The following is a 13,380-nucleotide window of genomic DNA, read 5'->3' on the forward strand; positions in this document are numbered from 1 at the left end:
CCCTTCTCTCTTCATCTCTCCCCTCCTGCTCTTCTCTGGAACCCCCACCCCAGCTGGGGCTCTTCTTACCGTATACCTAGACTGTTTCATAGCAGATGTTCTGCACAGTCCATCCTGGGATTGAGTCTGTCCCCAAACACAAACATTTGATGAGGTCTGAACTCTGGACTTGACAGGGAAGGCACTTCCAACATCCTTCCCAGGGTTGGCGGTCACTTTCCCCATCGAACCCTACATTCCATCCAAGCTGGACCATTCACCTTTCTACAAAGGTAGCCTGCACCCTGTCACCTTCCTGTGTCTACACACTCTGAGATCAGTACTCAGGAGCCCCACACACACACACACTGCCTGGCCCTTGGCGCCCAGCTCAGTCCTCTACCCAGGTTGTCCTCCCCTCTGTGCTCACACTGTGCTCTCTGCTCCCAGACAACAGCGCTCACCTCTAGCTTGTGGTGTGTGGGCTGTGTCCTCCCACCACCCCATTTAGGAGCAGGAACTCTTTGAACACAGCCTAAGGCCTTGTCAAGGGCTGACAATTGTTTTAGAACTAAGCATGCACAGTGGTCTCCACCCAGGAACAACCCCCTGGGCTCCAGTTCTTGTGTATTAAAATGAAATGCTTGGTTGTAGGCAGTTAAAAGGTGGTCTTCATTTGTTAAAGGGAATCTGAACAGCTGGTTTGCAAGCCCACACTCTTTCTGGGACTCCACAACATGACAGGCACTTAGTTCCACCCAGCATCACTGCACCACACTGTGTGCAAATGGGTGGTGAGGGGCACAAGAGCAGTTAAAATGATGCCTCAGTGAGGGATGCAGGCTGCCCCCAGGCCAGGAGGCCCAGTGCTCAAATGGGAGGGGCTCTTCTGGGAGAGAGATAGGGGCAGCTGGTGAAACAAGCAAGGCTCAGCCTGTAGGGGTTGGGAGACTCGGAGCCAATACCTGGAAGAGAGGAAGCCTTGAGACGAGCTTCAGGAATCAGGGCTCATTTCGTGCAGGTAGCCCCAAAACCAGAAGCAGGTCAGGGAATCTGCTTCTAGATAACAAGTTCATGCAACCTGTTCACAGGCACGTGATGAATGAGCTCCTTGACACGGAACGGGTCTACGTAGAGGAGCTGCTCTGTGTCCTGGAGGTGAGCCTGCACTTGGGGGGAGAGCTGGGAGTGGGCCGCGCATTGGGCTTTCCCCGCCCTCTATCGTCTTGTGTCCAACAAAAAGTATGTGAATGAAGGTTCATGGCAGCTTTACTCATAACAAAACAACTCAAATATCTATCAGCAGGACCAGGAACATGTAGATTTAGGTGGATTTGCACAGGGACAATATTTACAGCAAGAAAAAGAGCTGCTCCTGTACTGAACCATGCATGACCCTCAGGAGCATAATGAAGAGGAGGAGAAATCAGACAAGAGTGCGTGCAATTCCTGGACAGGACGCCCAAGGCAAACAGAGCCAGTCTGGGGTGGAGAGGTCAAGTGCAGGCTGCCTGGGTGGTGGGTTGTTGCCTGGCAAGGGCAGAGGGGCTTCTGGGTGCTAGAATATTCTACATCTTGATCTGGGTGTTGGTTACAAGGGTGTACATATATAAATAATTCATCAAGATATACGCATAAGATTTGTCCCCTTCATAGAAGTTATATCTGAATTTTTAAAAGGCTAAAAAAGGAGAAGCATAGAACCTTCTCCCCACCCCCCGAAAAAAAAACTGGTGCTGTTTGTAATTCATTCATATTTTGTGGTGCTTGTCCAGACAATCGTCTTAGAAATGGTCAGTGACTAAGTACAAGATGGATTCGCTTTCTAAAACCTAAGACAGCGTCACCCACACCGAGGGGCAGCCACGTGGCCCCGAGGCTGCTGTTAAAAGGGCCTGAAGGTCTGTCAGCAGCTGTTCACAATTTCCCTCCCGACCTCTCTCCTCTTCCCCAGGGCTATGCTGCTGAGATGGATAATCCTTTAATGACGCATCTCATCTCAACCGGCCTTCAAAACAAGAAGGATATTCTATTTGGAAACATGGAAGAAATTTACCACTTTCATAACAGGTGGGACCCTTCCTCTGATCACACTCAGTGATGCCTCGCCTCTAAAGTAGCCACCCGTAAGGGGCTGAAACCAAAACAGCCCCTGAGCCATGCTTTGCTGGTGGAGAATATCCCTCTCTCCCTCTCTCAAGGAGGGATAAGCTTGCAGAGGGGTCACAGACCAAGCAGCAGTCTGGTGGGATGTACCCGGGACAAGTTCTCTCCACAGGGGTTAGGTAGGTTACACATGGGCCGCCCACCAGAAGCGGGGAGATGCCTCCGTGTTTTGACAGCATGACTGTGTAGGAGCAGCCTGCCCCTCCTGCCTCTCCCAGTCCTTCAGGACCAGCAGAAGCCAGTCTCTACCCCACCGCCCAAGTTTGTGCATTTGGCACGTTGGGGTGGCACCTAAAGCCACACCGCTCAGCAAGGCTGATTTTGTTCCCAGTCCCGTTGTTGAAAAGGGTGGCAACCCCAGCAGCTCCTTTCCTGCCTGTTCTCTGCCTGGGAGAGAGACTTGTGGCCTTTTCATGCTTTGGTCCTTCTGGGGCTGCTTACCCTCAGCTCCTCCTCCTCGAAATTTGCAGGAGCTTGTAGGAAAGAAAGTGAGCAGGGAGACCTAAGTGTGAAGGGAGACAGACAAAGGATTTCAATGCCTGTGTGTCCTGGAAAGTGGCCAGCTGTGAGCCGACTGCCTCCTCATGCTGCCCAGGGCCAGGGAGCACAGCAGCTTGGGACTCGAGCCCCACCCTCTTCTGGACTTCAAAGGGCACTTGAGGCTTCTGACTCACCCCCTGCTTTTGCCCCTCTGTCATTAGCACCTCTCAACTGTCCATTGATAAAGGAGGCACCAGGTTACAGCTGAACCCCACCTAGGAACCCTTCCCTTGTGAATTAAAATGAGTGAATGGCCTAATCCCTCAGCATCCTGGTGGCCCTGGCCATCTTTGGGCCCTGGGCCCCTGGCTGCAGGACTAGTGTAGTGAACTGATCCCCAGGGAGCTTCCCTTCCCAGTGGGATTTACCCCAAGGATGGATGCAAGTCAGAAATGTAGGAAAATTCAGCACGTGACTCAGGAACAGTGCTGCGTGGGGGGAAGGTCCCGGGGACAGAGCAGAAAACCAACAGAGCACACGGGTTGTAGGGACTAGGATTCCAGAGCCTCGAGATGCTTCTGTCTGTCTGCCTATGGACTCTTTGTAGCATGTCTGTGCTGATAAAAAAGGAGCTGTCCTAACTTCGCTGTGAATGCCAACGTCAGAAACATAAGGGGATGCATGGGGCCACGTCTACCTAAACTTGAGAGCTTGGTGCAGTCAGGACCCTGGGAGTCACAGGCGTGGGCTGCAGGCTCCTGAAATCAGACTAGGTATTCTTACACACAAAATCACCTGAACTGTCCAGAATTAGGAATAAAAGTTGTTTGGAAAACAATAGCTATTTGTTACAGATGCCATCCTATTCAGGTTGTTTATCATACGACCTAATGCAAACTTTCTTTGTCTAGAATATTCCTGAGGGAGCTAGAAAACTACATAGACTGCCCAGAGCTGGTTGGAAGGTGTTTTCTAGAAAGGGTATGTGTTTTTTTTAAATATATACTTTCCCATGCCTTACTTCCTAAAATAACTAGTACATACTTAAAATAATAACTTTAAATTCTACTACAGTCCCCATCTAACCAACTGAAAAGTACCAATGTTCCAAGTTTGGCTGAGATCACATGACACCTTTTGGCAGGGCTGAAAGAATATGATTTTTTCTAAAGCCCAGTAACTAGTTCAAAAAAAGAGAAACACTATGAAACATAAGCTTTGAGATATGCCAAAACTATAAAGCATCTAAGTTTTAATTACCAGTGTTAGATGAAGCTGAACCTTTCTCATGCTGGTATTTTGTTTTGTGTTTAATCTTGTCCTGGTTAAGACTCCCTCACTGACTAGCTGCCATTGGACAAGTTATCTGCACTCTCTGAGCCTTATTTTTCTCCCCTTTGAAACGGTAGATGTCTGCCTCCTTCCTGGGCTGGATAGTCGGCTACAGTGGGGGGTGGGGTGAGGAGAAACTTTGGGAGCAGGAAAGGGCTGCCAGATGCAAGGGACCACTGTCTTCTCCACAAAGTCCCACGTGATCCTCTTATGTTGACCTCCATAAACTGCTAGTTTAACAATATGGAAAATGCAGCTTACTAACAGCAGTAAAACGAAGTCATTTTTACAAACTAAGCTAGAGGCTGAGACTGGTGTAATGAATTGGTATGAAGAGGCAGAAGGGAGGAAAAGGAGGAACAATATTGATGTTTTGACTCAGCCTGGCCATCGGTAATGCTCCCCGGTGCTATTTGAGAATCGGAGTGCAGCAATCATACTGCAAGTCACTGGTTCTCAAAGTGGGTCCCCTGGCCCTCAGCATCAATATCTCCTGGGAACTTGTTATAATGCAAGTTCTCAGGTCCCACCCCTGACCTGCCGAATCAGAACCTCTGTGAGGGCGGCAGTGTGTTTTAACAAGCCTGCTTGTTCTCATGCACATGCAAGTTTGAGCACCACTGTGTAAGCCAAATTCTGGAGATTCTTTCTTTAGAAAGTCTGTGTTGGCCCTGTGTTTTGATTTAGCCTGTTATTCCTATGGCAAAAGCAGCTATATTGAGTTAATCTGCATAAAAGAGATATCAGGGTTAATGCATCCCTGAGGCATGACAGAGGAGGTGAACAGGAATTCAGGAAGAGGTCAGACTGGTCCCAGAGGGACCAGGGGATAGGGGGCAGATGTCACCGTCCTTCCACAGCAGGGCCTGCCCCACGGGGTGTGACTTGGAGTGGGATCAGCCCTCCATGTGCTGAAATGGAGGTGGCCTTGGAGGCGCGCTGTGACACGGTCTCTGTCCTGAGTGCAGATGGAGGACTTCCAGATCTATGAGAAGTACTGCCAAAACAAGCCCCGCTCCGAGAGCCTGTGGAGACAGTGCTCTGACTGTCCATTTTTCCAGGTGGGTTTTGAAACCCTCTTTAGAGTATTATCTCCTTTACTAATTGACTCGCAAACAAGGAATAATGAAAACTGTCTAAACCAGAGGTTTCGGTGGTTTTAGGAATGCCAGAAGAAACTGGATCACAAGCTGAGTTTGGACTCCTACCTGCTGAAGCCAGTCCAGAGGATCACCAAGTACCAGCTGCTGCTCAAGGTGAGACACCAGGCAGCCATGCCTGGCTGCGCATCCCCAGGAGCTCTGCTGCCAACCTGGTCGCCCTGCGGCCACCCTCCCTGTTGCCATTCCTTCCTGGCCACGCACCCACCCAGTTTCAGCTGTCCCAGCTGTCCCTTAACATCTCGGTTTCTGAGTCACCTCCCTACCATCTCTGCAAGGGTCTGGCTCTTCACAGACCCTTGTGGAGAACCTACTATGCACTGGCCATTGTTGGGGTAGGGGCAGGGGTAGGGACAGTGCGTGAACATACGGGAAACCCCACCCCACATAGCACACACTCAAAGGGTCTCTACGCCCACACTGAGCCGTGCTCCTGCACCGTCTTCTTGGCAAGGCCTCTCCCGTGTCCGTTATCTTTGTGGGCCCAGCAGAGGCACTTTCACAGGCCAGACTGAGCAAGTGAATGGATGCGAAGAGGGTGCCTGTAACAGTCAGATCTTCGTTCAGGATGTCAGATTTGAAAGGAAGGAGTAACCAGTTTAGATGTGGGGCGACATGAGACTGGGGACTCTGTCTAAGTTTGCCAGGGTCAGAGCTGCACAAGGACGCTGACCCTGAGGGAAGGGAGGGGTTGCTTCAAAGGGCCTGCACTTGCTGAGCTCAGCTGAGTGTCCAGCTCAGGGGACATCCCTGATTTGCAGCATCTGGGCTGTTGTAGGTGGGGTGCGAGGGGTTCAGGGAAGTGAGAGGGCAGCTTCCTGAGCTACTCTGAGGCCAGTGCCCCCTGGGAAGACCCCACACTCCTGGAGAGTGTGTGTTCACATGTGTGTGTGTTCTTGTCTCTGCTGTTGACCACTGAGCAGGAAGCTATAGCGTGTATCCTGAGGGTCTGTGTTCAGGGCCTCCCAGGACCCGGGGACAGAGCACTGGGGTTCCAGCAGCTTTAAAGGGAGGATGGGGGTCCGTGTCCAAATGCATGTGTGAACATGTCCTCGTTCTCCCCCGGCCACCAGGAAATGTTGAAATACAGCAAGAGCTGCGAGGGGGCTGAGGACCTGCAGGAGGCGCTGAGCTCCATCCTGGGCATCCTCAAGGCCGTGAATGACTCCATGCACCTCATTGCTATCACAGGCTATGATGTAAGGACCGCAGAAGGTGCTCCCTCTTTTGTCCCCCATCCTTCGGGTGATGCAAACGAGCCTGGTTGGTGGGGGGATCTGACAGGCAGCGGGCTGGGGCCAGCCCATCGCCAGTGCAGAGCTGTGCCCTTGGGCTTCGATGCACGTGACTGTCACCTGGAACCCATTAAAACGCAGTCTGACTCAAGGGATTGGGGCAGGCCTGCACAGGGGCTCACCAATGGGTAGAGAAAACCAAGAAGTTTTCACCCCTTGGAGGTGCATCTCTGAAGACGTCTTCATTCCCGGTCTTTGCCCGAGATCAGCATCACTTGGGGAATGGGTGTAAATCTGTTTTCTCTGATGCTGCTCATAGGCTGACGATATGTAACAAGTGGGCGTAAAAGTCAGATTTCTGCTTTCTCCTCTGTGTGCTCATATCAGGTCAACTTATTCTTTGTGCCTTTCTATAAGTCCATTCAGCACTCATTCTCAGTTTCTTTTAATTAATAGACTTTATCTTTAGAGCAGTTTTAGGTTCACAGCAACTTGAAAGGCAGGCACAGAGATTTCCCACATACCTCCTGCCCTTACACTCGCAACCTCCCCCATTATCAACACCCCCACCAGAGTGGGGCATTTGCTGCAACCTATGAAACAACATTGACGCGTCATTATTACCCAGAGTTCATAGAGTACATCAGGGTTTGCTGTTGGTGTTGTACATTCTGTGGGTTTGCATAAATGTGTAATGACATGTGTCCACCACTGTGGTAGCTTACAGAGTAGTGTCACTGCCATAAAAGTCCCCTGTACTCTGCCTGTTCATCCCTCCCTGCCCCCCTCCCACCCAGCCCCTGGAAACCACTGACCTGTTTACTATTTCCATAGCTTTGCCTTTTCCCATATGTGACGTAGTTGGAACCTGGGGTGCAGCCTTCCCAGACAGGCTGCTTTCACTCAGCAATGTGCATTTAAGACCCTCCTACCTTGTTCGTTCTGGGTTTTAAATGCACCTCATGTTGCAACACGTTTTAGGGAAACCTGAGTGACTTGGGGAAGCTGCTGATGCAGGGCTCCTTCAGCGTCTGGACGGACCACAAGAAGGGCCACACGAAGGTGAAGGACCTGGCCAGGTTCAAGCCCATGCAGCGACACCTGTTCCTGCACGAGAAGGCCGTGCTCTTCTGCAAGAAGAGGGAAGAGAATGGGGAAGGGTACGAGAAAGCCCCGTCCTACAGCTACAAGCAGTCCTTAAATGTGAGTAAGGCCTGTTTCCAGCAGCTGCAAACCTTCCTGGCGCTGGCCCTGAAGAGAAGGACCAGGGACCCCGTTCCAGGGTGTAACTGAGCCTCAGTCACGACGTTCACCTTCTGGCATGTGCCTCTTATCTTTGGTTGTGAGAGTCTGGGATCTCTGGCGTCCTTAGCCCCCACCCCCAAACTAACACCTATCTCCCTATTTTGTGCTCTCAGATGACAGCTGTTGGCATAACGGAGAACGTGAAAGGTGATGTGAAGAAGTTTGAGATCTGGTACAACGCCAGAGAGGAAGTTTACATCATACAGGTTAGGCCCTGATCTTTCTCTGGCTGGGCATTAGGGACTCCTGAAGTCTCTTGGATTGCCAATGAAAGACTTCTAGTGAGAGCTGGTGTCTAGAATTTCCCACGATGTTTTATCACTCGGCATCCAGGAGCACCACTGCTCATTTGGGGGCGCTGCCCTGAGCTGTTTTTAACCTGAGCTGAACCCAGGATGAAGTACAGGGAAGCACTGCGAGTGAGGGATGCTATTATAGAAGTGTCCTTCCAGAAAAGCAAGCTCAGGCTCCCGTAGCCCCTGCTCGTGTGTGCCTGGACAGTGCAGGGGAGCAAGCCTGTGCCATGCTTACACCCATGGACGGGTTGTCCTGGTGAAAAGTGTTCTGAACCCTCCCCCATCCTCCCATCGCAGTGAGGGCAGGAGGTGGGTGGGGCTGCAAGTGCATTCGTAAGCCCCCAGGTGCAAAACCCCAGGTGCCCTATGAAGGGGTCACCCAGCGTGGGGTTGCGCCTCTCCTGGTTGCCTTCAAAATCCCCACTTGATGGTTTGGGCCCACTGCTATGTGGCAACCCTGTAGCACACTACACTTAGTTGTCTACAACTCACAACACCCATGCCAGCACGGCCAGACCCACAGAGCCCCACAAAGCTATGGCAAGGATGTGGGCCAGCACTCTGGCTTTCTGCAGGCCTAGCATCTTCAGAGCTCCGCTGCCCACCTGACACTGCCCCTCAGGCCCCACACACTGTATTGAGGCAGGACGGAGCCCTGGCCGTGGGCCATGCTCCTTGTAGTCTCCCTCACCCTGTAAATTTAGTCTACTTGTGAGAATTTCAGATCCTGTTATCCTTGTCACCTAAAATGATGTCCAGGCCACTTCACAGAGAAACCTGCTCTCCAGGAGCAGTTTATGCCACAGGGCTTACCCACTGAGTCAGCCATCGCCGGCTGAGCAAAGGTACTGGCCCGGCGGTCAGTCCACTGGCTGGTGTTACAGTGCCCTGGGCCCTGTCCGGTCATGCCCTTGCTCATGGGGGAAGTCCCGAAGCTAGGGGATGTGCCAGCGTTTCCTCCCTTCTCCTTTCTCGTGGGCAGTGCTCTCATTATTGATTTCTAAGAGTGTCCTTGGAAGGTTCAAGAGTAAAATACCGAAGTGTGTGTAAAATACCAGAGCGTGTGTCTTTAGGGAATGAGAGTCCTTACCTCCTGGCATTTCTCTTGGGGGATAGGCACCAACCCCTGAGATTAAAGCAGCATGGGTGAACGAGATTCGGAAAGTGCTGACGAGCCAGCTGCAGGCATGTCGAGGTAAGAAAGTGTGTGGCCGTTATTTTCTCTTAGCTTTTGCTCCAAGGGCATCTGTACCTATGTTCAAAGCAAGCTCAAAATGCGTAGCTCTCTGAGATACCGTAACATTTAGAAGTAAAGGTGTCGGGTTCGAGTTCTTCAGCTAATCACGGGCAGTTTGTTCCTCCTCACAGAAGCCAGCCAGCACAGGGCCCTGGAGCAGTCCCAGAGCTTGCCTCTGCCAGCATCGTCCAACACAAGGTGAGGGACACATGCACTTGAAATGCCACCCACTGTATCAGGAAGTGACAAGTAGGAATTTGCATGTCCCATCGAGTTCATGTGGCCCCTGTCACCTGACTCTCCTGGTCACTGGGGTTGCTTTGCGTTCCCCCAGAGCCCCCTGAAGTGCTTCTCCTCTGGAATCACAGGCTGGTGGGTCAGTCCCAGTGGGTCAGCCTCAAAGATGTGTGTCTCTGGCCCCACTCCCAGGCACAGACCAGTCCCCGACAATGCTCTCATTACTTTGCGTCTGTGGGTTATGTCCCATGATGATCAGCGCATGATGTGGGGCTGTTCCAGGCAACAGATAATCAGCAACATCTCAGTGACAGTAGTGCCTCAGACAGGGACTGTCAGGTGGTAGGGGCGCAGAGCCACAGCACCGCAGACGGAGGGCGCATCTCAGACACTGCCCTTCATATTGGCTTCGTCATACCCTTTCTGCCCTTAGTTTTCTTTTGCTATTTTATTCATTCACTTATATATTTTTTTTTACTCAATTTTTCCTGCTTCCTATATAAGCCACTTCTAATCATTCATGGAACAGAATATGGTCTAAATAAATAATCCATAGAAAAATTATTTTAAAAGAGAAAGACCTCCTCCACCCCCACCCTCATCCCCCATCCCCAAACAAAACAAAACAAAGCCACTTCCTACTCGGTGGCTAGGAAGGTGGTTTTTGTTCTCATTTGAGTCCGTTTGGCTTAACCTGGAAGTGCTTGGCCACTCTGCAGCAGTAAGACATGCTGCTTTAAGGACTGGATCAGAATTCAGAGACCTCTAGAGGCCTCAGATCCTCAGGGAGAGTTCTGAAAAACTAACCGGGCAGCGTACTATTTCTTTTTCAATGTGTCTGATGTCATTAGTCCGTCGAAGGGGAACACAAGAAACATCAAAAAGTTGGAAGAAAGAAAAACTGACCCTCTCAGCCTGGAAGGATATGTGAGCTCAACATCATTGACAAAGCCCCCGGAAAAGGGCAAAGGTGGGTGACCGCAGCAACCGAGCCTGGGTGTAGGTGGACATGCCAGGGAAGCACAGCCTCCTGTCGGCACAAAGAAGCATTTGTAAAGAGTTCAGGGGTTCCCACTCGCCCTGCACAGAGCACTGGAACCTCCCAGAGAAGCCCCTCTTCCTCGCGGTCAGTGTGTGCCCCCGTCCGGCAAACCCAGCCCCAGCAATGAGCCCCGGTGTGACCTGACGTGTGCCCTCCCCAGAGCCATCCCAGGTTGCGGACGCCCTCCGCACTGTCCCTCTCTCTTCCTTTGTAGATGACACAGTCACTAGCTCTACCTCAGAAAGCTCTGCGCTTTCCAAGAAGCGCTTTACTCTGCAGGGTTTTGCTAACCTCAAAGGCCAGAAAGGTAAAAGGCACCCGCCTAAAATCGTTTTTCCTGGACATGTGCCTCGCTGTGGTGGCATGTCTGTCATCCATTCATCTGATGATCATTTGTGAGGATGGTCCCAGGCAGGGCATCTGCCTGCTTCTTCACCAAGTGCTGCCATTCACCGAAGCATTTTTCCACTGAATCACTCTGTTTTTTACTGACGCTGGTGTGTCTGTCATACATGTGGCCATAGTTCACTTTTCTTTGAAAAGGTGGAGGTGAGCTTTTCTGATGAAGGATTGCTCAGAAACTGGACGTGTCATTCGCTTTTTTGGTCCAACTCCTCCCTTTCTTGCTTTTTCCCATCAGGTCTCTGTGGGCATTAACCTTACTGGCTGCAGTTCCTCTCCTCCGCCAGAGCGTTAACATGCTGGTGTCAGCAAACTTCTAGGGGCCCTTGCTAGTGCGCAGGGCAGGCAGATCAAGGACCCCTTGGATGGAGATCTCTAAAAGCTTGACAACCTTTGAGTGCTCCTTGACAGTGAACTATATGGGAGAGAAATACACCAAGAGAGCTCATGGAGCACACCCTGAAGCTCCAGGTGGGGTGTTACAGGACTCCCCACCGGACGCTAAAAACCAGTGTTATCTAGGGTTCTTTTCATTGGTCCAGAAAATTAGAAGGTTTTTTGTTTTTTTTTCTAATTTGTAAAATACTTTTAAATTCGCCTCAAACTTAAAAAAAAAAAGGATAAATTCTGGTTTATACACTTTGCTAAGTATGGAAAGTATGCATACTCTGCATACTTTTATGCACAGAAAATGTACCTACAGGTGGCCCCATAAAATGATGATAACCAATTGCTAGAGTAAACTGCACACAGGTGTCATCTTTCATTTTTCCCTTCAACCTGTGGGATCCTTCAGCCAGCTTAGGTTTGTTTCCAGGAAGCAACTTTTTGAATCAGTGGACATTAGGCCATTCAATGTTTGTGACGCATCTCAGCATGAAATCAGTGTTCCTCATGGCCTCCTCGGGGCTCTGCATGCAGCTCCTCACTCTCTCTCTCTTTCTCTCCTGTTATATTTTTGCCTCTTCCTTCTTCTGCAGCTTCTCCTACCAGTCCTGACAAAAAAGCTAAGCGACATGAAGTAAAGAGCGATCCAACGCCTTTTGGTTTACGAGGTAGAGTGGTTCGACCTTCTGGACTTAGCCTGCCACCCATTTACCCATCCGGTTAGGGACGCTGCCTGTCTTGCCACTGACATGTCATCAAAGAAGCAAAATGAAATAGGTCTCTCCTAGCCAGAAGCAAATTCACTGTTTTGTTCAAAAGCGTGATACTCTGGCCACAGATACCGTGATGATGTCATGCTTCCCGTGGTTGAACTCCTCACACCAGGTCTGCCCAGAACTTACAGAGCTATCCACTGGCCACTAGAGGCCGCCAACACCTGGCCAGCGTTTGGGTTAAGGCTGGGTTGGGCCGTCTTATTCAGCCACTGTGTAGGCTGCAGGGCATCCTTCTCCACAGTCCCCTCTGGTGAGGCATCCTCTACTTCACCAGTTCGTCACAATGCTTCTTGGGGAAACACAAACTATAGCAGCATAGAGTCAAGTCCCCCACCCCTGTCGCCAGGGAAACCCAAAGACACCCCTGGCCCAGGCTGAGAGTCTCAGAAAGGATTTCACTTTGTGAATCTTCCTGAGTTTTGGAAACAATTGTGAAGGTCCCGAGAGGTGTAAGTTGAACCGACATCCCCACACACACTGCCAGAGACCACCCAGAGGTCACCTATGACCCACTCTGGCCTGAAACGCTCTGCGCCCCGAGGACCCAGACTGCATCCCTCTTGCCACTCTGGGTCATGACAGCTCAGAGCCCAGGGGCTTGCCTGCCCTTTCCCACAGCCTTACGTGGGTGGCCTCCAGATTGCCCCCAGGTGCTTGGGAAGAGTCATTTCCCATTGACAAGTGTCCTGGGAAGGGTATAGGCTTTCTACTGAAGACCCGGAGCCACCTGAGGCCTCTCCCTTGTGTAGAAGGCTGACATGGGGCAGTAATGAATGTGGGCTTGAGCATGGCCCAAGGCAGCTCAAATGCTGTTTCTATGGCTTTTTAGCCCAGTTGTATTACCTCTGCAAACCTTGTCTCCTCCTCTGTAAAATGAAGATAAGGCCACCCTGCAGGGCAGTAGATTTGTGTGGAAGCCCTGAGCCCAGCGCCGGGGGCTCGGCAGCCAGTCCTCTCACCCTCATCATGGATCACTTCAGTCTGCAGCCGGTGACGATGAACTCAGGCCTCCCTGGCTGGCGCTCCTGCCCAGGTTTAAGGGCTTGCTTCCTGGAAAGCTTCATCAGCCTGTTGTTTTACTCAGTGTCAATATCAAGGACTGGTTTACAGGAAATAGGGGTGACCATATTCATGGCCGCCTTGGCCTGATGTCCTGCACTCACTCCTACATAGAACAAGAGTGGTGCTGTTCTGATGTGCAGCTTGTTAGGCTGCCAAACCCTTTCATTTTCTAGTTCCACACTCGGGGCCTCAGGCACAGTTGGGTCTCAGTGTGTTCCGCTAATTCTCTTGCCACAGTGTTTTAAGGTGGGGATGCTACTGGTGCCTGTTAAAGAGGGTTCACT

At 51.1% G+C, this 13,380-nt stretch overlaps 1 protein-coding gene across 10 annotated transcripts in view; it reads left to right on the plus strand.

The window, feature by feature from the left end:
* The window catches only part of MCF2L (MCF.2 cell line derived transforming sequence like), a 200,363-nt gene that overhangs the window by 181,100 nt on the left and 5,883 nt on the right, over positions 1–13,380 (plus strand). For 7 of the 10 annotated variants that reach the window (XM_019644811.1, XM_019644813.1, XM_019644816.1 and 4 more), the window contains 13 exons: positions 1,071–1,137; positions 1,934–2,049; positions 3,537–3,606; positions 4,926–5,018; positions 5,121–5,213; positions 6,191–6,316; positions 7,334–7,555; positions 7,771–7,863; positions 9,070–9,148; positions 9,322–9,388; positions 10,279–10,397; positions 10,684–10,776; positions 11,852–11,926. In XM_019644811.1, coding sequence (XP_019500356.1) covers positions 1,071–1,137; positions 1,934–2,049; positions 3,537–3,606; positions 4,926–5,018; positions 5,121–5,213; positions 6,191–6,316; positions 7,334–7,555; positions 7,771–7,863; positions 9,070–9,148; positions 9,322–9,388; positions 10,279–10,397; positions 10,684–10,776; positions 11,852–11,926 — 1,313 coding nt within the window. The remainder of the gene's footprint in view (positions 1–1,070; positions 1,138–1,933; positions 2,050–3,536; positions 3,607–4,925; positions 5,019–5,120; positions 5,214–6,190; positions 6,317–7,333; positions 7,556–7,770; positions 7,864–9,069; positions 9,149–9,321; positions 9,389–10,278; positions 10,398–10,683; positions 10,777–11,851; positions 11,927–13,380) is intronic. The other 3 variants (XM_019644818.1, XM_019644820.1, XM_019644815.1) reach the window with 2 other exon arrangements.

Source organism: Hipposideros armiger, unplaced genomic scaffold, assembly GCF_001890085.2.
Source record: "Hipposideros armiger isolate ML-2016 unplaced genomic scaffold, ASM189008v1 scaffold_91, whole genome shotgun sequence".
Classification (NCBI taxonomy): Eukaryota; Metazoa; Chordata; class Mammalia; order Chiroptera; family Hipposideridae; genus Hipposideros; species Hipposideros armiger.